The 24,455-nt window shown below is 38.5% G+C and overlaps 2 protein-coding genes across 6 annotated transcripts in view; one reads left to right on the forward strand and one right to left on the reverse strand.

The window, feature by feature from the left end:
- Nucleotides 1–12,708: 12,708 nt before the first annotated feature.
- On the reverse strand, nucleotides 12,709–15,312 carry LOC116524372 (protein SPT2 homolog). The gene is made up of 2 exons (XM_032239550.1): nucleotides 15,229–15,312; nucleotides 12,709–15,039 (listed from the first exon to the last, which is right to left on the reverse strand). The coding sequence occupies exons 1-2, from the start codon at nucleotides 15,310–15,312 to the stop codon at nucleotides 14,377–14,379; spliced, it is 747 nt and encodes a 248-aa protein (XP_032095441.1). The 3' UTR covers nucleotides 12,709–14,376.
- Nucleotides 14,740–24,455, forward strand: part of WDFY3 (WD repeat and FYVE domain containing 3) — a 296,888-nt gene continuing 287,172 nt past the window's right edge. For 3 of the 5 annotated variants that reach the window (XM_032239698.1, XM_032239700.1, XM_032239705.1), the window contains exon 1: nucleotides 14,740–14,873. The gene's annotated coding sequence lies outside the window, so the exon portion shown is untranslated. Of the gene's footprint in view, nucleotides 14,876–24,455 lie in introns of all 5 variants that reach the window. The other 2 variants (XM_032239708.1, XM_032239699.1) reach the window with 2 other exon arrangements.

Here is a 24,455-nt window from a genome sequence, read left to right on the forward strand (position 1 = left end):
TGTGATGTTGGCTTACTATAACCTCCACCTCCTGGGTTCAAGCAATTCTCCTGTCTCAGCCTCCCAAGTAGCTGAGATTACAGGTATGCATCACCATGCCTGGCTAATTTAATTATGTTCAATTAAAATCTAATTAATGAAAGAAGAAACTGAAGTAAAGCTGAAAGAATTGGTGTACTTGAAGTAAATGTTTCTTTACCACAAAAAATAAGTTTCTGAAACTTTCCTCTATAGATAAGATAAATATTAAGAGGCTGGGGTCAGGACTTTTTTAAACTGCATGTGTAAATTATGCCAGATCCACAGACTTTTGACTATGGAAGACTGGGAGGTTTGTGCACTTAAAGTTTCTTCCACCAATCTGTCCCAGATTTGTATTACTTATTAAGTTCATAATGTCAAGATTAATAACATTTACATTTTATTTTACAATCAAAGTTCATGACATGTTTTAGTTGTGATTTTATACTTAAGGGAATTGTATTTATTATCATTCTTTTTCCCTAGTTTCTTTGTTCTTGTATTCTGTGCTTCTATACATCTCTTATTTGATTGAAATCCATTGACATGCTTTTTTTAAAAGTACCACTTACAGGCAATGTGTCCCCTCAGTTTCTACACCATTGAGAATATGTGTTTTTGTCTTTATAGTTGAAGGATAACTTGTCTAGGGATCAATTTTAAAGTCACATTTTATTTCCCACAGAATGTGGTAGACATTCTTCCAGTTCTCTAGCTTTAAACAATTACTATGGAAAACTCCAGGGAAAATCTGATTCTTTTAAAATAAAGTGCTACTTGCTTTTCTGCATAACATTTTCATAAAATTCTTTCTTTATTCCTTAAATTCCAAATTGCACCAGGACATGTTTTGGTGAACATGATTCTGAATCACTTTTTCTCCTAGACAGAGTTTGCTTTTTTAAATCTGCAAATCTGGTCTTCAATTCCGGAACATATTTTGTAATTTTTTTTTTTACTATTTATTTAATTGTGTTTGATTTATTTTCTTTCTCAATTTCTATCTCTTCCCCAAATTTATTTTATTTCACTATGCCTATATGAAAGACAAGTATATCTTTTTATCCATATTAAATTTGATTTTTTATATCGCTGTCATTTTTAAATTTTGTATTGTATGATTTCTTTAGATTGTGTATTCAATCATGTGTTTTTCTTCTATTTATTCTCCCACCATTTTTTAGCTGTTCCATTAATTTTCTGAGCTCTTTTATCTCCATATTTTCCTCTTCTGATGCCTTAAAATTTTTATTGAACTCTTCCTTCTCTTCCTAGAGCTTTTCTTCTAGAAAACACATTATACTAGTTCTTGATCACTCCATAACAACATTATCACTAACTTGGTGGCTTACGACCACACACATTTGTTATCTCACAATTTCTGTGGGTCAGGAGTTCAAGCATCACTTAGCGGGGTCCTCTGCTTTGAGGATCTCACAAGGCTGCAATCAAGGTGTTAGTTGGGGTTGTGGTCTCATCTGAGGCTCAACTGAAGGATCTGCTTGCAAACTCAACATTGTTGCTGGCAGAATTCAGTTCCTGGCAAACTGCTACACTGAAGGCTCAATTTCTTGCTGGTTATTGGCCAGAGGCCACACTCAGCTCCTTGCCCTGTGGCTCTTTTCCTCTGAAACCTGACAGTATGGTAGCTTGCTTCTTTAAAAACAATCAGGGTCTCCTAACAAGATAGGCTACAATCTTATGTGATGTAATCACATGCACAAAATCATCATCCTCTCCTGTTTGCTGTATTCCATTGGTGAAAAACAAATCATAGGCCTTACAGTCAAGGAGAGGAGTTCATGCAAGGGTCTGAGCACCAGGAGGCAAGGGCTATGGGGGGGTAATCTTAGAGTCTGCCCACCACAGTGATGCTGTATGTAATTTCTTGAAGGCTGTGTTAGTTTCCTAGGGCTGCTGTAACAAAGCGGCTGACTTAAAACAACAGAAATTTATTGACTTATAATTCTCAGAGGTAGAATTCTGAAATTAAGGCGTTGACATGGCCATGCTCCCCATGAAAGCTGTAGAGAAAAAACTTCATTGCCTTTTCCTAAGTTTCTGGCAGCTCTTAGAAATCCTTAGTGTTCTGCGGTTTGTAGCTGCCTTCACCCCAATCTTTGCCTCCACTGTGACATGGCCTTTTTTCCTATTTATGTCTCCATATATCCTCTCCTCTTCTTATAGGATGCCAGTCACTGGATTTAGAGCCCACCTTAATACAGTAGGATTGACCTTCCTAATTGCATTTTCAAAAAATTATTTACTAATAAAGATTACATTCTAAGGTTCTGGGTAAACATAATTAGAAAAGGACACACTATTCAGCCCACTACAGAGATTACAAGGAAGTATTTACTTTAACTCTTAGAATATTTATTAGGTAATTTACCTTGCATTGTACGCTCTTTTTTGCTGTTTATTTGTGTTCTTTTTTTCCTTTTAAAATATATTCTTACATTCTGTCTTGATTCTTTTCTTTTCGTAGTAATAGAAATTACAGATTCACTCATCCTTTTCCCTTGCCTGTCTCTAACACAGAAGCTGTAACAGCTAACTAGATATTCTCCTTGCCTTCCTTATCACTAGTGTTTGCCCAGAAACATGATGCTTGTCAATGAGTTATTGACAAAAATCTGCTTAGGAGTGAAGAGTGACATGAGATTACTGGCTCTTCTCTTTCTTTCCCCACTCTGCCTTACTTCTAGCAGTCTCCTTGGCTCAGAGGATAGGCTGAAGGCTGTAAAGCCGACCTGCCACCCTGGTTTTTTCTTTAGTTCCACCTCTCCTTTAAACTAGACATTCCACTTCTGAGTCTCCCCCAGGTTCAGATTTTGCAACTCTAATCACAGTCTTTCAAGACTTTTTCTCTTCCTTTGAGAGAAATCTTGGTTCTGCTCAAGATTAGAGAAGGCATGCTTTGTTTCTTGGCAATCCGCCTCTTTCCTCATTTTACTTTATTGCTGTTTCATTTTTTATAACTTAGGGCTGTATCATTTCCTTGTTTCACTGAAGATAAAGTTGGTTGCTTTTCCTACATTAAAATTTTTTTTGTTTTGTTATTGGTAGGTTTCAAAGGGGAGGATCAAATTTTTTAAAGTATTTTTCTCTTGCCATCTTTAAAAGCCTCTCTTATACTGTCTTTAAGAATTTTAACATAATTATTTAACCTCTACTTCTATAATATTCAGAATTGAAAGTAAAATGTTACATTTTGAATTCTATTTAATAAATTTCACCTCAGTATCCCAAGTAACTGGGACTACAGGCACGCACCACCATGACAAGCTAGTTTTTGTATTTTTTATAGATACGGGGTTTCACCATGTTGCCCAGCTGGTCTCAAACTACTAGGCTCAAGCAATCTACCCGCCTCAGCCTCCGAAAATGCTGGGATTACAGGAGCAAGCCACCACGCTTGGCCAAATTCAGTAAACTTTTTTCTTTTCCAACTTTTCAGTCTTTGCTAACATAACATGGAATCTAGATCCAAAGTGTCATTACATTAATATTTTATATATATATTTCTTATTAGATTTTTATATGATGGTTGTATTTAGTTTATAAGCAAATTTACAAACATTTTTCCACTCTCTTTTTTACCAAGCTTCAGTGCTTGCAGTCCGTCATTTCAAACCCTCAATTTTCATTATCTCTTAATTTCGCTTCATATTTCACTTTTTGGAGAAATATTTAAGGCATTTAAAAAATTACATAAAGGTTGTCTCATAGCCTTTGCATATTTGAGAATGCCTTTCTGTTGACCTTTACCTATCATTGACTATATATAGATAAATATACAATTCTGTGGTTAAACTTTTTCAGCCTCAGATCAGTCAGTACAGGCTTTTGGATGCGTTATGTTAACAAATGATCCCCAAATTTCACTCATTACTACTTTAAAGCTTTATTTTCAGTCATGCTACTATTTCCTTGCAGGTTGGCTGCAGTTCTGTACCACATCACCTTCATGGCAGCCCCCAAGCTAACTGAGCATCTAGAATATTGCTGATTGTTCTGGCATAGGGCAAAAAAAGCATAGCAGATGATGTCCTGGCTCTTAAGTATCTGCTAGGAAGTAATGTAGTTATTATTTACACTTGTGTTTAGCAAGTCACATAGTCAAGCTACGTCAACAGGCAGGGGGGTAGAACTATCTCCTATGAATGGGCAGCAAATATTTGTAAACAATAACTTACTCTGTCGCCAGGCTTTAGTGCAGTGGCACGATCTCGGCTCACTGCAACCTCCGCCTCAAAGGTTCAAGTGATTTTCCTGCCTCAGCCCCCCAAGTAGCTGGGAATACAGGTGCATGCACCACAGCCAGCTAATATTTGTATTTTTAGTAGAGGTGATGCTTCACCATGTTGGCCAGGATAGTCTCGATCTCTTGACCTTGTGATTTGCCTACCTTGGCCTCCCAAAGTGCTGGGATTACAGGTGTGAGCCACTGCACCAGCCCAGACATTGCTCTTTATGCTGGTATTTCCATTCATAGGAAAGAAGGTTAAATTAAGACTATTACATCTGAGATAGAGAAAATAGGAATAAGAATCAGATGATAATTGTAGCTTTGGAGAGTTGAGTATAAAGTATCTAGTAAGCAATTGTGTATGAGGCTGAAAGTGCAGGGAAAGGTCTGGGTTGGAAATACTAATTTGTGAAATCAGTGTAAAGAACTGAATTCATGGCCAGGCGCAGTGGATTACTTCAGGAGGCCGAGGCAGGTGGATTACCTGAGGTCAGGAGTTTGAAGCCAGCCTGACCAACATGGAGAAACCCTGTCTCTACTAAAAATACAAAAATTAGCCAGGCATGGTGGCACATGCCTGTAATCCAAGCTACTCAGGAGGCTGAGGCAGAAGAATCACTTGAACCTGGGAGGTAAAGGTTGTGGTGAACTGAGATAGTGTCATTGCACTCCAGCCTGGGCAACAAGAGTGAAACTCCATCAAAAAAAAAAAAAAAAACTGAATTCATTAGAATTACTGAAAGGAGTGGTAGAATAAAGGTGTCACTTTAGAGCACTTTATGTAAGGGGCAGGTAGAGAATTTGAGAGGAACTACGAAGTGCTGTCATATAAACCAAGGGACTAGAGAGTATCAGGGAAAGGGAGAATCATAACTGACAAAATGACAGGGACCTTCTAGTATAAGATGGAAGATATTACTTTATGTTGAATTAGGAAAACATTGATGACTTTGGTAAAAGCAGTTTCAACAGAGTAGTAGAGTTGGAAGCCAGTAACAGGTAAATGAAGAATGAATACTAGAGATTTAAGCGAATAAACGAAGTATAAATGGAGCACTCTTTAAAAAACTTCAGAGAAAAAAAAATGGAGATTGGGAGATTTTCCCCCCATCTGAACAATGAAGAGACTTGGAAATATTTAAAGGACCAAGGATTGTGTGTGTGCATGTGTGTGTCTGTGTGTACTTATATATTGATTCTTATTTTGTACATAGACAGAGGGATATACAAGATAAAATCACTTGGAATCTTTTTTTTTTTTTTTTTTTTTTTTTGAGATGCAGTCTCACTCTATCGCCCAGGCTGGAGTGCAATGGCACAATCTCGGCTCACTGCAACCTCCACCTCCCAGAGTCAAATGATCCTCCTGCCTCAGCCTCCTGAGTAGCTGGGATTACATTCACATGCCACCATGCCTGGCTAATTTTTGTATTTTTAGTAAAGACAGGGCTTCACCATATTGGTCAGGCTGCTTTTGAACTCCTGACCTCGTGGTCCACCCACCTTGGCCTCCCAAAGCGCTGCAATTACAGGTGTGAGCCACCATGCCTGGCATCACTTGGAATTTAAAACCAAAATTAATCAACATAGCTATCTTTAAATTGTGTGAAATCCATGCAATTATAGTCAGTATTTCATGTCATGGTATGTGTGTGCCTTATTCTGGGTTCTCCAGAGAAATAGAACATTATATAGATGATAGATAGATAGGTAGATAGATGGATAGATAGATATTGATTTATCATAACAAATTGGCTTATGTGATTATGGAGGCTTAGAATTCCCAAGATCTGCATTTGGCAAGCAGGAGACCTAGGAGAGTTGATGATACACTTCCAGTCTGAGTCCAAGTATGAAGCAGGAAGAGATTGACGTTCCAAGTCAAAGACAATCAGGCAGAGAGTAAATTCTGCCTTACTCCACTTTTTTGCTCCATTTGGACCTTGGACAGATTGGATGAGGTCCACTCACACTGGGGAGGGCAATATGCTTTATGTGGTCTACATCCTCACAGACATACCCAGAACAATGTTTAACCAAATACCTGGGTACTTCATGGCCCAGGTTACTTGACACATAAAATTCACCATAGTATGTCATTAAATTCCACTTGGATTTATTTTATTTTTTAAATTAGGCTGGGAGTGGTGGCCCATTCCTGTAATCTCAGCATTTTGGGAGGTCCACGTAGGTGGATCACTTGAGCCCAAAAGTTAGAGACTACCCTAGACAACATGGCAAAACTGTCTCTACAAAAAAATAAATAAATAAGGAAAATAAATAATACTCTATACATAATATAATTGATTTTATAGAGTCTCACTATGAATTCAGAATGATTTAATTCCTTGACAAGGCAAGTAAAGATAACTCTATTTATTTGTGACTACTTCTATTTAGAAACGTAAGCTACTGAGAAAAATTTTTAAATAAAGTAACTGTAGGTTGTATGTTTGGTTATTTTGTTTGTTATTGTGTCCCTCTACCGTATCGCATCTTCTGGAAGTTTCAAAAGCACAACAGTAAAAAAGAAACCTGATTTTTAGGGGTATATTATGGTGGCAGAAATGTCAAGAGATAAGGAAGAGCAAAAGAGGAAACACAAAATATTGCAGTGATAGAGAAGATCTTAAAAAGACTAGGTCAATGTTCGACTTCATTCACAGTTCCTCCTCAGTTATGACATTGTCTTGAGGATAGAGTGTCCTCAAATTAGCACACATTCTGATTAGAATAGCAGGGCCCTGCAGGCAATGTTAAAGAAAACAAACATGTTTTCTAGTCTTGTCATAACACATGTGAAATAAACAGGTAAAAATTATAAATTAAACGTGCTTGGAATCAACAATAATCCAAAATATTTTATTCATTCCTCAAATGTGTATACTTTGTTAAGTTGCACTAGGTATCGATTGCTTGATTCAAAACTCCTCTACTCTGATTTGGCAGAATTTTATAATGTAAAATGGTGGTACCAAAACTGGAACAATAAAGAGCCAAAATGCAGTCATTGTCTTCATTGAATTCACAGACATAAGCCACATAATAACATAAAAAACTACAAAATTGCATTTGTGATTAGTGCTATGAAGGAAGATCGAGTGGTTCTATGAAAAATTTAATGGTGGGATTTGTGATTTAGATAGTTCAGAAGAGATTGGTGAAGTAGATGAAGAATAGAGACAGGAAATCGATTATGCAAAGGCTCTGTGGCAAAGGGAGCATGTCAAGGAGAAGGGACTGAACAGGCTGGAGTAACAGCAGTAGAGAACGTGCATTAAATAATGGTTCATGTTGACACTATGGAAAATACAAAAATTTAAATTTTGAGTCATGACCTAATTGTTTCACTCTGCAAATATTTGAATGGTTGCTATGCCAGAAACTAGATTGCCTGTAAGAGATATATTAAAAACCTACTGTCCACCTTTATGGAGGTAGATGTTTGGCTTACTATGCCAAGTCCCATGAGCCACTGAAAATCTGTAAGTGGAAACAATGGATTGGAAGAGATTCAAATGAATGTGGGTAGACCAGATAAAAGGTTACCTCAGCTGAAAATATGAGATGAGGGTAATGCCAGGGAAAATGGGAAGAGGTATTCATATTTGAGAGTTATTTACGAATTAAAATTGACAATACTTTGTAATGGATTTGATGCAGGGAATGAGAGAAATAGAAATGTGATGAACCTTTTAAGGTTTCTGAGTAAACAATACAACAAAACCTCCAGTTAGACAGAAAGCTCAAAATACAGTTCTTGAATAAGTCCAAAGATTATTTATAGTAACTGAGGACAGAAGCAAATGCTTATTAGACTTTAATTCATATGTGTTGATAATAATTTGTGTGTCCCACTAGAGCAGAAGGAGGTACTCCTGTACCTTCTTGTTATAGTTCTTAAGACACTGTAATTCCTGGGTGATAGCTAACTCTTTCTCTAGACTGTGAACTCCATAAAGGTGGACAGATTTTTACTGTATCTCTTGCAGGCAATCTAGTTTCTAGCATAACAAGTACCCAAATATTTGCAAAATGAAGTATTAGGTCATGGCTCAAACTTTAAACTTTTTTTTTTCCAAATTATTTTTACTGTAGTTATACAATTTAATTTAATTTAATTTTTTTTTTTTTTTTTTAACAGAGTCTCACTCTGTGGCCCAGGCTGGAGTGCAGTGGTGCAATCTTGGCTTGGCTCACTGCAACCTCCACCTCCTGGGTTCAAGTGATTCTCCTGCTTCAGCCTCCCAAGTAGCTAGAGTAGCTGGAATTATAGTTGCCTGCCACCACATCCAGCTAATTTTTGTATTTTTAGCAGAGACAGGTTTTCACCATGTTGGCCAGCCTGGTCCCAAACTCCTGACTCAAGTGATCCGCTTGCTTCAGCCTTCAAAAATGCTGAGATTACAGGTGTGAGCCACCACGCCCAGGCTTAAATAAGTTTTTATGTAAAATTTTTCTAGATTCAAAATTTTCAGTTAATAACTTTCTTTCCTCATTTACGTTTAAGCCCTATAATTGCTGCATTACTGATTGTGGTCAGATTTAACTGTTTGAATAATGATAACCACCAGCACCACATGCTAGTTGTGATGATTAATTTTAGGTATTGACTTGACTGGATTAATGAATATGTAGGGAAGCGATAAAGCATGAATTTAGGATGTTCTATAAGGGTATTTCTAAAGGAGATTGGAGTGTGAGTCTGAGTGGACTAAGAGGGGAAGACTCACCCTCAATGTGGGTGGGCACCATCCAATCAGCTGGAGGCCCAGATAGAAAAAAACAGAGGAAAGGTGAATTGGTCTATCTCTTCTGAAGCTGGGATACACTCTTCTGTCCTTGGTCATTAGAATTCCAGACTCTCTAGCCTTTGGATCCAGGACTTACACTTTGGATCACCAGGCTCTCCAGTCTTTGGATCCCAGATCCCCTCTGAGTTCTCAGGCCAGCATACTTAGAATGAGCCACCCTACTGACACCCGAGGGTCTCTTGCTTGCAGACGGCCTGTAGTAGGACTTCTCAGCCTTCATAATTGCTTGAAACAATTCCTCTAATAAATCCCGTCTCCTGTTTCTCTATATTCTATTGATTTGGTCTCTCTGGAGAACCCCAACTAATATAGTGGTGTAGGATATAGTCCTAAGTGTCCATCTAGGAGACTGAGCAATTTTGTATCACCCAGCATAGTGCTTTTTAGAATGCTTTAAAGACTTATGGAATAAATTAGCAGAGGCCTCTGGCTACAGATGTGTAAAGAAACAACACATTTTTGATTCTAGTCAGCAGATGGCAGTGTTTTACTTTATTTAGTTAACTGAGGTTTGTTTCCTGAGCCTTGCAACGCTTTTAACTTAATCCATGAAATAACACAGTATTTTTGAGTTAACTTTATACTTTTTGAACCATAAATAAGTGTTCTATGATAGGGGTTGTTTTAGGTTTCAAAAAATTACACATTTTTTAGCCAACTTGAGCTTTCTTAAACTCCTTAAATTTGCTTTTTACCTTGCTAATTGCAAACAATTTTTCTCTTTTGAAAACAGGAAAACCCTGTTTATTTTACTTTATTCCTTGGCTTTATTTCTAAGAAAGGTCAACGCTGAACATTAATTCTGGAAATTAAGTTTAAGTGATGTTTAACTGAACATGGTACAGTTAAAAGTTTCTTTGGTTGAGTTTCTCTCCTCTGAGGTGAACCCTGAAGTTATGGGACTTGAGACTGAGTCAGGAGACTTGGATTTCATTGAAATTGCTACAAAGCTTTGACGAGATGATCTATAGTGAGCCATTTGAATAATTTTTCACCAGAATTTTTAATGAGTGAAGTATGTTTGACGTGTATACAGTTGACCCTTGAACAATGCCAGAGTTAGGAGGGCTGACGCCCTCCCTGGCCTCTGCGCAGTTGAAAATCTGTGAGTAATATTTGAATTCCCAAAAACTTAACTACTAATAGTCTACTGTTGACCAGAAGCCTTACTGATAACATAAAGTCAATTCACATATATTTTGTGTAAGTATTAGATAGCTATCCTTACAATAAAGTAAGCCAAAGAAAATAAAATGCTATTGAGAAAATCATAAAGAAGAGAATGTGTATTTATTACTCATTAAGTAGAGGAGGATCATCATAAGGGTTTTCATCCACATCATCTTCAGGTTGAATAAGCTGAGAAGGGGGAAGAAGAGAAGGAGTTGGTTTTGATGTCTCATGGGTGGCTGAGGTAGCAGAAATTAACATAGAAGTGGACTTGCACAGTTTAAACCTGTGTTGTTCAAGGGTCAGGTGTATTTATGGTGTAAAAACATTGTAATGATGCTGGTTTTAAAAGTCTGAATGCTCCATAGAGAAACATAAAGATTGAAAATGAAGAAGACCTTCAACTTTAAGTAAAAATAAAATTTATTAATAATAAAAGTCTTCAAAAACTCCTCTGTCTCTATTATAATGCTGATAATTATGATGAACAAGGGCAAAACATGATACTATTCTGTTTCCTCCTGTGAGCCTATTGCTCTTTAACGTTTAAAGAAGCTTTATTACATATTGCTTACTTAAGTATGAAAAGAAACAATACATCGAGCTACACATATGCCCCTTCCCAAAACAAAACAAACTCTCCAGTACCTCTTTTGAATGTATTTATAAGAAAACAACAGAAAAAGTCTCTAATTGGAACTTTCTAAAAGCATTTCTCCCCAATTACAGTGCAGTAATGACTATAAATGGCACTGTCTCAGGGACAGCTCATCAGTTAATTATAAGTATTTCTCTAAATTGAGGAGTGAAGAATGATACTAAATTTCAATCAGTTCAGATAACTACGGCTTGTCATTATTCACTTGATATTTTAGACAGTCTACCTAAAAAGGAAGATGCAGAACAGAAATATTATCTTTTCTAAAGAATGGAGATTATGAGAACATTTACCTAAGACTATGTCCTTGCCTGGGAATATGGTTTCTATAGACATTCAATTCCCATAATCCCCAAAGACTTTCATTGGCTTGCCCAGTTTCTTTTCCATCTGGTCCTTTCAAACCAGGAAAAACAATATGATAATTCTATTGTTGTGTCTAGTAGCCTGGAAAAATGGAAATATATAGTTAATGTATGTAATATAGTAATTCAGTAATTTTTAAATGTCAATTAACACTTCCATTCCCTTTGATTTTTGTGTCTCAGCATCATTTAGCACTCTATGTTCTGAAATAAACATCTTAAAATTCTATAATTTACATATGCTCATCTCTGGGATAATTCTACCTGACCAAGTTTAAATTATTTCTTGTGTAGTTTTAAAAGCAAACATAAAGGAAATAATTGTTTAAATAGCAAATTCTCTTACTTTTAGATATTTTTCATGAATGTTTTATCTCGTTTCCTTCATTTAAAATTATGCTTTGCTCATGCATGTTCATAGAATTTTCAATCATGCTAAAAGCAAATATGGCTTCTGTTTGCTTATTGTCACAGATAGCCTCTTGGTTATTATTCTCCACAATCACCTTATTCATGAATTGTAAGTTGGAGACCAGCCTCCCAGTGCAGAACTGTTTAGAAATAGCCCTTCATGCTTGCTCCTCTATTCCCAGAGGAGTTTGCTGCACATGCCTAGATCTCTTTCCATCTGGCCTCTGCACAAAGGGTTTATCCCACTTTAACACAATTCTTTGTTTTATAGAGGACCTTGACTTTATCTGAGAGTGAATACATAAGAAACAATAATCATGTTGCAGGAAAACCTGATTTGAACATTTTTTTTCATACTTGATTCCTAAGATGACAGTGAAACTACACTTAGCTGGCGACAAAGACTAAAGGTAAGGGTGTAATGATGACAGAGCTGTAAAAAAGTAAATGTGAAGGGTCTGATTTTTCCATTATTACCGTACCTATGTTTATGTAGCTTCAGTAAAAAAGAAAAAAAAAAAACTTGGTATATTTATTTTTACATCTGTCACTGAAAAACCTTTGTGAGATTTTCAATTTGTAAGACATTAATAAGAAAACTGCTGCATTTGCATACCGATAGATTTGTGAACTTTATTGCAATTATTTAAAAGAAAAATATTTATAATTATAGGATTAAGACATTTTAAAATGCAACTCTTCTTCCCTTAGTGTAAATAAAATCACAATGACAGGTGTCCTGAAGCCTCAAATGGAAAATCTTCCTTTAAAAATGTATGGTGGTCTTAATGTTTAAAAGAAGTCAGCCTATTTTCTTAGTGTATATTCATGTTATCTAACGTTCTTTTTTCTCCAATTATTATATAGTTTTATAAGTGAATATTTCAGAGTCAAGAATTTTGTGGTATTTTTTCTAGAAATATACTGGAAGAACACAAATTCTAAATAAAGAATAAACACCAAAAGGCGAAAAGGAAAGAACGACAAAGTACATGCACGTGCACACACACACCCCCATATAGGTGCTTTGTTTTTAATAATTTGTTTCAAAATGTATTGTACAATGCTGTCTCAAATACTTTATTTGGGTTTAAAAGAGTTGTAGATGTTGACATAGGTTTGTTGATTTCAAATGGAAAAATTACTGGCATTGAAAGATGGCAACTGAAATCTTGAACCTAATCGGGTTAATTAAGGTTACTTTGTGAAGATTAAAGAAAAATATTAGAATTCAGCTCCCCACCCCCAACAAAGGATACTAGTATTTTTACTAAAATATATTTTTAGGTTTGTTTTGGCATATTCTTTTCGAGGAGATTTGAAACTCTTAAATTTTTATAATGACAAAATCTTGTATTTGAACTTTTAAAACATTACTCATTTTGAAGTAAAATCTAAAACTACATTTAAAAACATTTCTGTCCACATTTGGTCTGTTGAAGGGACTAACCTTTGAACACACTAGTGTTATTTTGAAAGGGCAAAGTGCTTTTTTAAAAATTTTAAGTAGTTAGTGCTCCACAAGGGTAAAACTGTGACCCTCCCCCACAGTGCTCACATATGTCATCTGCATTTGTTAGCAGTGTTACCTACAAGTTTGTTACCTTGGAATAATTACAATCCAATTGGCGAGTAAATCATTACAAACCGGTCCATTTCCACTTGGCCTCTGCACGAACGGTTTATCCCACTTAAAGCAAAATCGACAAAAAGAAGAAAACAGCATATCCAACTTGCTTTATCTTTATTAGAGGAAATCCTGAAACTTCCGTTGATTGCAGTTCTAGGAAAAACAAGTTTGTCCTAAGCAATGTTATGGCCACTTCCCCACTCTAACCCTGTTGTTTAAGGGAGTCCACTCCTAACTGCTGACTCAGTTTGTCTTCACTGCCAGAAGTGAAGCGTGACCCAAATTGTCTACTGGGTTGAGTAGGAACAAACGAGCAAACTGCTGATCACTTAGCAGTTCTAGGTTTACTAAAGGATAATTATTTGGTCTAAATACTGTTTGTTGGGACTGCAAAGGTATAAATAATGCCCCTCCCAGGAAGAAAAGGGAAAACCTAAAATCTTAGGCAACCGATTGAAGGTCACTGACAGAAAGCACCTCTGGAGACCAAGCTCCTCAACTTCGGTCCCATCATGGACCAGAGCCACACAGGTGACCGTGCAGGAGTTTCGAGGCTGCGTAGTAAAATAGCTGGCGTGGGCAGTTCTTTTATACTCCAGCTAGAGTAAAACTAACGCAGCTTTGCGTTTCCCCATCGCCTTTGACAGCATCCAGCAAAAGGGTGTAGGGTTAAGGATAGCTGAAGAAACCAGGTGTCCTTTCTCAGCTGAGTCCTTTGAGAAACTGGGACTGAGGAGGGTGAGCAGCGCGGAGAGGGACAGGGGTGGGGGGTGGGAGAGGGGAGCAGGGCGCGGGGCGGTGAAGGGGCGCGTCTGGAAGGCGGTGGGGAGAGGGGCTGAGGGCTTGAAGTCCAGCTGGGAGCATCCAGAGGCGCTGCCTGAAGACGAGGGCGAAGGCAGCCGCTGAGAGTGAGGGGTAAGCGGGAAGCCAAGGGAAGGGAAGGAAGTAAGGAAAGAGGAAGGAAAGGCAGGAGGGGGGAGAGGCAGAGCCGCTGCAATTTCTGCGGCCGGCTCAGTAGGAGGAGCAGGAGGGGAAAGAGGAGGATCCAGAGTCAGTCAGTCAGGCAGCCAGCGGGAGGTGGAGAAAGCAGGAGGAGGAGGAGGAGGAGGATTAAAGATGGCCACCAACAGCTGCGGGAAACGGCAACAACCCCTCACTTCCCGGGATGGTCCCTGCGGGTCGGCCCGGCCTTGATGGAGAGAAGCAGCCTGAAGAGCGCCGAGGCTGAGGCGGCGGCGGCGGCGGGGACCCAGCGAGGACGAGGACGCTGCGGAGAAAGGACGGGGGCAGGAGAAGGGAAAGGCGGCGGCGTCGCTGCCCCAGCCGCCTAGCACCGCTGCCTGGCCCGGCGGACCGGTTCCCGCACCTCGCGGCCGCAGAATCGAAGCCGGGCCCCAGCCCCCGGCCCGCGCCGCGGGGCTCCCGGGCCCCACCGTGGACGCCGCGCTGGTCGCCCCTTTTCCGTAAACCGCGCGTTCCCGGCGCGGAGCACCGGCCCGCCGCGGTCCCGGATCCCGGGCCCGGCCCGCCCGCGCCCTCCGCCGGCCCTCAGGTGAGTGCCCCCGCCATCCTCCCCGCCCCCCGTGCTCTCGGAGAGGCTGCGCTGCCTCGGCCCGGCGCGCCTGGCCGCTTTGTTTGTGCGGGGCGGAGGCGCTGCCCACTGGCGGCCCTGCGCCCGCTCCCCCTAGGGACAGGCCGCGGCCCAGCTGCTGTCCTCCCTAGGGTCCGCCTTGGCCGGGAGCCGCGGCAGCCGCCAGGGTTGGCGGCCTGGCCGAGTTCTCCGCTGCGGCCTGGGGAGGGCGCCGTGGCGGTCGGGTCGGGGTCGGGGTCGGGGTCACGGACGGCAGGCGGAGGGGAGCCGAACCCGGATATTTCGGGAGATGGGGGAGGAGAAGGCTGGACGTTACCTCTGGGAAGCAGTGGGGGCGTAACCTGGCGGCCCTGGCGCCCAGGGGTAGGGGATCAGGCACTGTCCCCCAAGCCCGTTGCATCCCGCGGAGTCTCGGCTCCCGGAGCCCCCCGCACCTGGGCGCAGCCGAGCGCGGCCTCCATCCCTCCGGCGCTGTCTCCAGGGCTGCGGGCCTCTCCCACTACGCCCTATGCTGGAAGCCCTTAGATTATGGAAGCAACCAGAGATGCTCCAGTTCTCTTGTGCTGGGGATGTGGTGGCATCGCAAACATTCACAGTTACGGCGGGATTTATAAAGCAGACGTGACCTTTCTGACCAAAGGCCTTCTGGCTAGTGTTGGGAGCCTCAGGTGCAGCGTTTCATTGGTTTTTACCATATAATTCTGAAATCTGCAATATCAGATCTTCCTTTCACAGAAATAATGTGATAAAACCAGATTGAAAGGGTGTTTATATGTGAACCCTTGCATGGACTTCCAGTACCTTAAAATTGGCTGTTTTCTGTGGGAAAATGGTGCTCATGCATACGAAAAACTATTTTTGTTCAGTAATGGTTGCCAACTGGTTTACTATGTAGTTCGAAAACCAAACAATTCAAAAGGAAAAACAAAACCCTATTCTTTGGGCTTTTTGAAATAGTGGCATATTTCCAGGTTGGTATTTGGTAGCAGGTTGAGAACAATTAGTTTTCACTATTAGGCGACATAACAAACAACATAAAACAGAACCAAGGACACGCTAATTTATAGAAAACCAGATGTTGTATTAGTGCATAAATCTAATAAAAAGTAAATCCCCCTTTAAAAAGAAAAATAAAACTTTTATCATGAGACTCTTAAATATAGGAATTAGATTGGTGTGTTTTTATGTTTAAAAATATATATTACATTAGAATTGAGAACTCTTCCTACGATATTTGAGCATTAGTGGAGTATGTTAACACTTTGAACCATTCTGTCTCAAGCTGCTAGAAAGATAGGTTTCTACTACCAGTTTCTTTCCATAAGTTAAAATGTGTTCATCTGAATTATGTGCATGCTTTTGGTGGGGCACAGTGGGTCATGCCTGTCATCCAAGCACTTTGGGAGGCCAAGGCTGGAGGATCACTTGAGGCCAAGATTTAGAGACCAGCCTGGGCAGCAGAGAGACCCCTGACTCTACCAAAAAAAATTTTTTTAAAGAAAAAAAATACTTCTAACTTAAAGTTTATATCACCTCCAAAAAGGAGGTATAAATTAGAAAACACGATGTTCTACTCTTGCAAAATCTGTTTTTTAAAAATAAATGACAATATAATATTTCAGTATTAGCTGGATTCTCTACTTTGAAGAGATTCTTAAATTCCACTGCTCAACTTTGAATTTTAAAAGTTTACATCAGGTGTTCCTAATTTCTCTCTCTCTCTCTCTCTTTCTCTTTTTTTCTTTTCAAGATAGTCTTGCCCTGTTGCCCAGGCTGGGGTGTAGTGGCATGATCACGGTTCACTGCAGCCTTGAACTTCTGGACCCAAGTGATCCTTCCTCCGCAGCCTCGAAGTAGTTAGGACTACATGTGCATGCTACCATGCCTGGCTAATTTTTGTAGAGATGAGGGTCTCCCTGTGTTGCCCAGGCTGATCTTGAACTCCAGGCCTCAGGCGATTCTCCTGCCTTAGATACCCTAAGTGCTGGGATTACAGGTGTGAGCCACCATGACCTGCTTCTTTGTTAATTTCATGCATATGCTTCTGAGGGTCCTTGGCTCCCCAGAAAGCGTAAGCACAATATAGCATATATTTGCATTTTTTTTAGATAAAGAGTCTGTGTGGTGATCGCATTCTCAAAAGGATCTGGCTCTGTAAAAGATGATGAACTTCAGATGTAAAATTAAATTATAAATATTCCATATTTGGTAAGGTAAAATTCTTAAGATTATATTTGATGAATTATGTTCTTCATTTCTCATTATGCCCAAGAAATGTTTGTGATTAAGAGTTTAGCACATAAACATCGTTTCTAATACATTCTTATTCAAACCAAATGAAAATATTAATCCCATTTTACAGATGGGAAATAGAACAAGTTGTTTTAAAGTCATACAAACACTGGTGGGCCAACATGTGAACCCAGATTGTCTGAAGTCAGAGCCAGCATTCATAACCAGGTTACGCTAGACTTAGATCAGTGATACCATTCAATTGATGTTAAAATAAGTAATTGATGTTTTAGTGAGAATTGCAAAGTGTATCTTAGATTATCATAGCATACAATATAATGAGATTTTGGAGCCCTGAACTCCCAGTATGAAGAGATCTTAATGATACCAACTTCTGTTAATGACACTAGTCTGAAATCATACCCGACGTAGGGTCATTTCTACAGCATCCTTGGCAGGATTGTCCACCTCTGATTTTTAGAATTTCCTATGATTGCAATTTTCCCCACTTCTTTTTTTTTTCCCTTGTTTTTCTTTTTTTTTCTTTTGAGACTTGGTCCTTTCTGTGTTGCCGCAGCTGGAGTTGAGTGGCGTGATCGGCGCTCACTGTAACCTCTGCCTTCCGGGTTCAAGTGCCTCAGCTGCACCAGGAGCTGGGACTATAGACATTTGCCACCACGCCTGGCCAATTTTTGTATTTTTAGTGGAGTCAGGATTTTACCCTGTTGGCCAAGCTCAGCTCAAACTTCTGAGCTCAAGTGATCCGCCTGCCTCAGTCCCCCAAAATGCTCGGATTACAGGTGTGAGCCACCGTGACGGCCTTTTTTTTGTTGTTGACATTTTTAATCTTTATTTCTATTTATGTTGAGTCAAAATCTGCCTTCCTGATATTTACACTGATAAATCCAATTCCCCCTTTGTGTGTGTAATGTATTTATTATCCATGAAATAATTAAGAAATAAATGGCTCTTTAATTTTTTTGTTAATTGAAGCATAATTTAAATATAGTAACTTTTAACAGATCTCTATAATGGGATAGCCTCCACCACAATCAAGACATAGAAAAAGACGTTTCCATTACTCTAAAAAGTTCACTCATGCTTCTAATCATGAGCTCCCTCTATACATCCAGTCCCCTGAAAACCATTCATTGTTGCTCTTAAAGCTTTATCTCTTTTAGCATATGTTAATGAAATTATACATTATGTAGCCTTTTGTGTTTCCTTTCACTTAGCATAATGCTTGGTATTATATTAAGTTGGTACATCTATCAGTTGTTTGTTCAGTGATGTGCTGGGAAATGTTTTAACAACATGCTCTTCAGAAAAAAAAAGAATCTCCGATTTGTAGCATTTCCTAATCATTGCAGTGTAAACACTCTCACTATGGCTTATATTAAGCTACCAGTTCACAGAATTCCTGAAAATTTAGCAGTGGGCTCCCATGAGCTGGTACCAGTCAGCTCCAGCACAGTTCCTTTTTTTGTTGAGTAGCATTGCTTTATATCAAGTAACACAATTTGTTCATCGATCCATAAACTGATGGACATTTGAGTTGTTTCTAGTTTTGGTCAAATATGAATAAAGCTGCTGTAACATTTGCATACAGGTCTATATGACGGACAAAAATTTTCAGTTTTCTTGAGTTAATACCTAGGAGTAGGATTTTTTTTGGTCCTATATGTGTATATTTATTAATATCAGTAAACTTTTTATCAAACTGCTGAATTGTTTTCCTAAATGGTGATATCATTTTACATTCCTGTCCTTCCAGTTGCTTTACATGTTTGTCAGCACTTGGTATTGTCAATTATTAAAACTTTGGCCACTTATTATATGTGTAGTGGTCTCCTTTAAATCTTTTGACTCTTATTTTCAGTAGTGTTTAGAAAGTTTATGATAGATGTTTCTAAAAAATAATTTTCTTTGGCTTGGGCATCAGTTATGAAGACTGCAACCTTTAAAGGCTATTTCTTGAGTTCTTGCTGTGCACTTCCACGTTGGTAAAATTAGTTTTTGTAAAAGAATCATCATTAGAGAATTATTCTAACACTTCGCTGTTAACAATTTTAAAAGTAAACCTTTTTAAACAGGTAAAGCTTTGTTTAAAAAATTGGAATTAAAAATTTATCATAAAGCTTTTTATTTATTTATTTTTTACAATTTTTATTTGGACTTAAAGGTAAAAAAATATTCTTTGTGGCTCCCTGTATGCCAATACTTTGCTTTGATGGGATTTCACCAATTTCTATAAACTCATTGAATTGTTTTTTATTTTAAAATCTTGAGGACTGTCAAGTTAGTTATTACTCTTTCTGAAACCACAGTATCAAAATCTTATCTTTGAAATTTCATGTAGTTTTAGTGTGGACAAAGGATTAAATTACACATACCTCATATCAACATGTGATTTTCCCATCCAAGTACTAACCAGGCCCGACCCTGTTTTGTTTCCGAGATCAGACAAGATTGGGCGCGTTCAGGGTGGTATGGCCGTAGACGTAATTTTCAATAGTGAAATACTGGGTTGCCCTATTGGAATAAGATATCATTGATTCAAAAGATGATATGAAATAAAACCCTTAGAAGAGTAACCTGCGAGGTGCACTGGCTCCTGTCGGTAATCCCAGCACTCTGGGAAGCCGAGGCTGGTAGACTGCTTCACCTTAGGAATTTGAGACCAGCCTGGGCAACATAGTGAGACCCCCATCTCTCTTTTTTTTTTTTTTCCCTAAGTCCATTTTCTGTTGCTGTAACAATTTTTTTTTTTTTTTTTTTTTTTTGATAGAGACGGGGTTTCACCATGTTGGCCAGGATGGTCTCAATCTCCTGACCTCGTGATCCACCTGCCTCGGCCTCCCAAAGTGCTGAGATTACAGGCATGAGCCACTGAAGAAAGATGAATAATCTTGTAAAATAAATAGTCATGTTAGATTGTAAATAAGAATAGCTATATTCCCAGTTTGAGTACCCTGTAATAATGAAAGATATTTGTTTAAACATCTCAACAGTTCTCACAAAAAATTTGTTCAGTCATTGATTCATACATTTATTCTTTCATATGCATACACAAATATCTTGTGCATATAGGAATTGAAGGGTCTTATCATGATAAAGCTTACAGTTGAGTAGAAGAGACTGTTGAACAGGTATCACATATGTGAGGTGTGGATGCTGTAGGTAGGTACATATGGTGTGGAGGTGGGGTGGGCATGGAACTCAGACTTCAAAGTTTGGCAGGACTTCCGGGAGAAAGCATTGTCTTCATTGAGAAATCTGGAGGTTGAGTAGTTAGAGGAAGTGGTTGTGTAGTATTAATAAAAAGTGCAGTTATCCAGTGATGAGAGAAAATGTGAATAGTAAATATATAAGGAATATAGTTTTCAAATAACAGGCTTCTAAAGCCTACATTTCTTGCCCCTGCCTAATCTGAGTTGTAATTAGGAAGGCTAATGGGAAGTAAAACTAGGGTAAAAACCAAGAAAGCAAACATTTACTATATTATTGAGGTTTTTTTTTTTGTAGTTTGCTTATTTCTAACATTCATAGACTGAAATAATTTGATCATATTATCTTTGAACTCATGCCCAGATCTTGTAAAAAGGAGTAATATAGACAAGATTACAGTATTACTTTTTAACATTTGGGCTAATTCTCATCCAATACTGTAATTTATGTTTCTAATTAAGTGTATTTGATTTTTATTGCTGCCATGAAGTTTATCAAGTTTTGTTTGTGTGACAAGCATTAATAACATCTGAACCACTGATTTTATGCTGGGATATGTGCAACTGGTAGTTTTGACATATCTGCTGAGATATTACACAGGCATATCAAGCTCAGCATGGCTCAAATGTAACTTCTAATCTTTCTCCCAAAATGTATTTTCTTCTCCCGTCTTCTCAGCTTGAGTGAATGCTGTTGGCACCTGTTCTATCGCTAGAACGTGATTGGCAGTCCTCATCCACTCCTCAGTCTTCCTCATGTTTCACATTTAATTAAGCATCAGGTCCAGTTGTTTTTATCTTCTAGATGTATGTCCTTTTCAACCCCCGTCTGCCAGAAGACAATTTTGGGGACAGTATTTCCCTGCTGAAGTATTAGAGTGCTCTTTTAAATATTCTTATCTTCAGTCTCATGTCTTCTCATAGATTACCCTCACATTCTTTCCAAAATGAATTGTTTTTTCTTTGTTTTAATTTTTAAAATAAGAAATTGTGGTCTTTCCAGTAGACCTTTTTTTTTTGTCTGCTTAAAATCCTTGAATAGATCTTAAGTCATTACCAAAGAGCCACTAAAACATGGGATTGTAGTCTATATTAAATCTCAGTGACCTGGCTTCAGTGTCTCCAGCCTCATCTATGACAACCATTCATTTGTTCATTTTTTTGAAAAAAGACTTGAGTGTCTGTGTCTGCTGTCTGTTAGGCACAGTGCTGGGTGATAGAGCTATATCAAGGAGCTTAAACTCTAGAGGAAAGGGGGATAGATAACAAGTATTATTATTGTCAATTGTACTGTCAATAACTGTCAGTTATTATGGTATATGATGTAGTATATACTATATTATATTATGATAGTATAACTGTCAGTGACATACAGCCACTGGGGTGCTAAAGTATGGGTGTGATTGTAATTTAAAGAGGTCTGGATCAGATGTCCTCTCTGTAAAGGGACATTTGAAGAGATTTGAGGTAATCCAGGGAGTGAGAATTGTAGGACTGAGAGGAGAGCAAGTGCTGAGGCTCTGAAGCAGGAGGGTGCTTGACGCATTCACAGAACAATAAGGGGTTGGCTGGAAGGAGGTGAACAATGAGGTCAGGGTGGTGGAGGTGTCATTAGTCTGGCTTGGCCAGTGTTAGGACTTTGACTTCTGAGCTCAGTGTGTTTGAGCCTAGATTGCATCCTCTGCATGACAGAGATGCATTCCTGTCTCCTACTTGAAGCTTTTGAAGTATGCCACACTCTCCTGCTCCTGAGGCTTTCCTTCTACCTGGAATAGCGCTTATGGTCATTCCCTTAGCACTCTTGGTTGTACTCCTATTATAAAACTTAGTAGCTGGTTTATTTGTTTGTCTCTCCTCTGCAGGCTGAGGTCTTAGATGGTAGGAACTGGAAGTTAAAAAAAAACTTCTGAATTTATATTTCATTGAATTAATATCTGTTGAATTATAGAATTGCTTAAAAATAGGATTAATCATTGGAAACCGGGTAGGAGATGCCAACCACATTGCATAGCAACTGCTAGCTCATGTGGACATGGAATCTGTGTTGCTGACCATTGTGCATTTAGTGCTGGGGCAATGAGCTCTACACAGTAGGTGTTCAGTAAATACTTTGTGAATAATTGAGTGTACGTTCCTGTGCCAGCCTCTGCTTTTTCCACTGCTTCCCTGAAACCCATGGGTTAAGTGAACTTAAAATCCCTTAATGTTTCCTGATAGCCTTATCTTTCCACTAATCTTATGCGCAAGAAATGCCAAATACTTAGGGATGCATTCTTTCACTATGAATAAATGTAATAATAAAATACAGTAGCAAATAAATGTGGAAATAATTTATCTCCAAGTTAAATAAATAAGGTTCATTGCAGAATGTTTTGGCTCATTCACACTTCTGCTTTTCTTTCTATGGTTAGAATTTTTTTTTCAGGTTAATTTATTACTTGGCCCTCAAATCTTTAATAACACTAATAGATCTAGAATATCAGTCTATAAACAACTGAAACATGAGTCCTTCAGAATGTGAAAAGCCCAGCACCAGAAATAAGTTAATGATATTTTTTCATGTGTTTCATTTGATTGAACAAGGAATACTAGTTGAATTATTTACCTGACTGCACTGGTGTAGGGCTTTGGGAGTTTTGAGTCTAGAAGTATCAGGCCTTACCACAGACCATTCAGGGACCCCTGGAACTGTGACTGTTAACTCCTAATTCCCCAGTTCTTGTCTCAGGCTTCCATGTCCTGTCTGACCCCATTACCTTCACATTTTTGAGCATTCAGGGGAAAAACATTGAGATATCTTAAGTACTGTATCTGCAGAAGGTAAGACTTGAGACAAAACATTAAAGCAATGTCTGTTAGTGATATGAGTCACTTACCCCTCACTTTTGTTTAACCAAAAATTGTGTCCAATAGGTTGTGTATAATATAAATAAAATACGACATTATTGATCTTCCATAGTATTATAGTCCATTGTAAATTGTCTAATAATGATATGCCTTGTAGTTTTTTTTGGTATATGAAATACTTTGTATCTCTTAGCCCACTTAATGTGGGTACTATATATATTTTGAACAACTAAACTGTAATTTCACTAAAGTGCTGAGATTTTGTTTTCAGTTTGGGGTTTTGTTGCTGTTTTAATGCTTATACCTGAGAGGGCCTTGGTTTTATAGCTCTAATAGGCTGATCTCACTATTAAATAAGCATGTTAGTTTTCTCAAGTCCAGGAAAATTATTAACAATTTTCTTAGGTTTAAGTTTTCATGCATAGAGGTTTTTTGTTTGTTTGTTATTTTTTAAAGAGCTTTTGTCACCTGCTGCTATTCATGTATTAGTATATTCGAGTATAATATATGATTTAGCTTAATAATGTATCATTGTTTTGTGATATTTCACGAAAGAACACCTTGGTTATCAAGTGCTGCAGTACTGGAGCAAGCTCAAGACGTGTAGGTGTATGGAGACAACCTTTTTATCATTATGTTGATCCAATAGCAAGATATTTTTAAGTGTTAGAAAAACTAAAGCCCTACTTAGTAAAAAGAACTGACATAGGTGGCACTATAATAATGCATTTTGATGAGGTTGCAAGCTTAGATTGGAAACTTTTTATCAATTAGGTACATGTGAAGCCACAGTGGATTTAAAGTATTGTATTTGGGAGTTTAGAGGACTACTAAATGAGTGAGGATTTCAAAAAATAATTACAGTTGTTAGATTCTTTTGTGAATAGCCTAATCCCTTTAAAGTATTTATTACTACTACCTATAAAAGATTAGTGCCTATTGATGATGGCACTTCAGAGGCCCAGAAATTAAAAGACTCTGTTCTTCCTCTGCCAATAGAGAGCTGTGTCTTTGGGTAGGACCCCTAGCCTGTCTGGCCTCTGGTTCTTCATGTGTTGGCTCTCCTTTCCACTCTGGGTCCTTGAAATTATAGTGATCATTGAGTTCTGACATAGATTCTTTCAGCTTTCTTCAGTTTCTTAAGCCCTTGATACCTGTGACACGAGTGGAGATCATGTGACAGGATGATTTTTGACATGTTGTAATAGGTATGTTGTCAACACATGATGAATCGGCT

Source organism: Sapajus apella, unplaced genomic scaffold, assembly GCF_009761245.1.
Source record: "Sapajus apella isolate SASKATOON/1434 unplaced genomic scaffold, GSC_monkey_1.0 scaffold45, whole genome shotgun sequence".
Classification (NCBI taxonomy): domain Eukaryota; kingdom Metazoa; phylum Chordata; class Mammalia; order Primates; family Cebidae; genus Sapajus; species Sapajus apella.

Excerpts from the sequence above, each read along its gene's own strand:
- LOC116524372 (XM_032239550.1), bottom strand. The coding sequence starts at position 15,312 with ATGCAACGGGCTTGGGGGACAGTGCCTGATCCCCTACCCCTGGGCGCC. Across the intron at positions 15,040-15,228 it reads GCCCCCACTGCTTCCCAGAG|GGAGGACAGCAGCTGGGCCG; the intron begins GTAACGTCCAGC and ends GGCGGACCCTAG.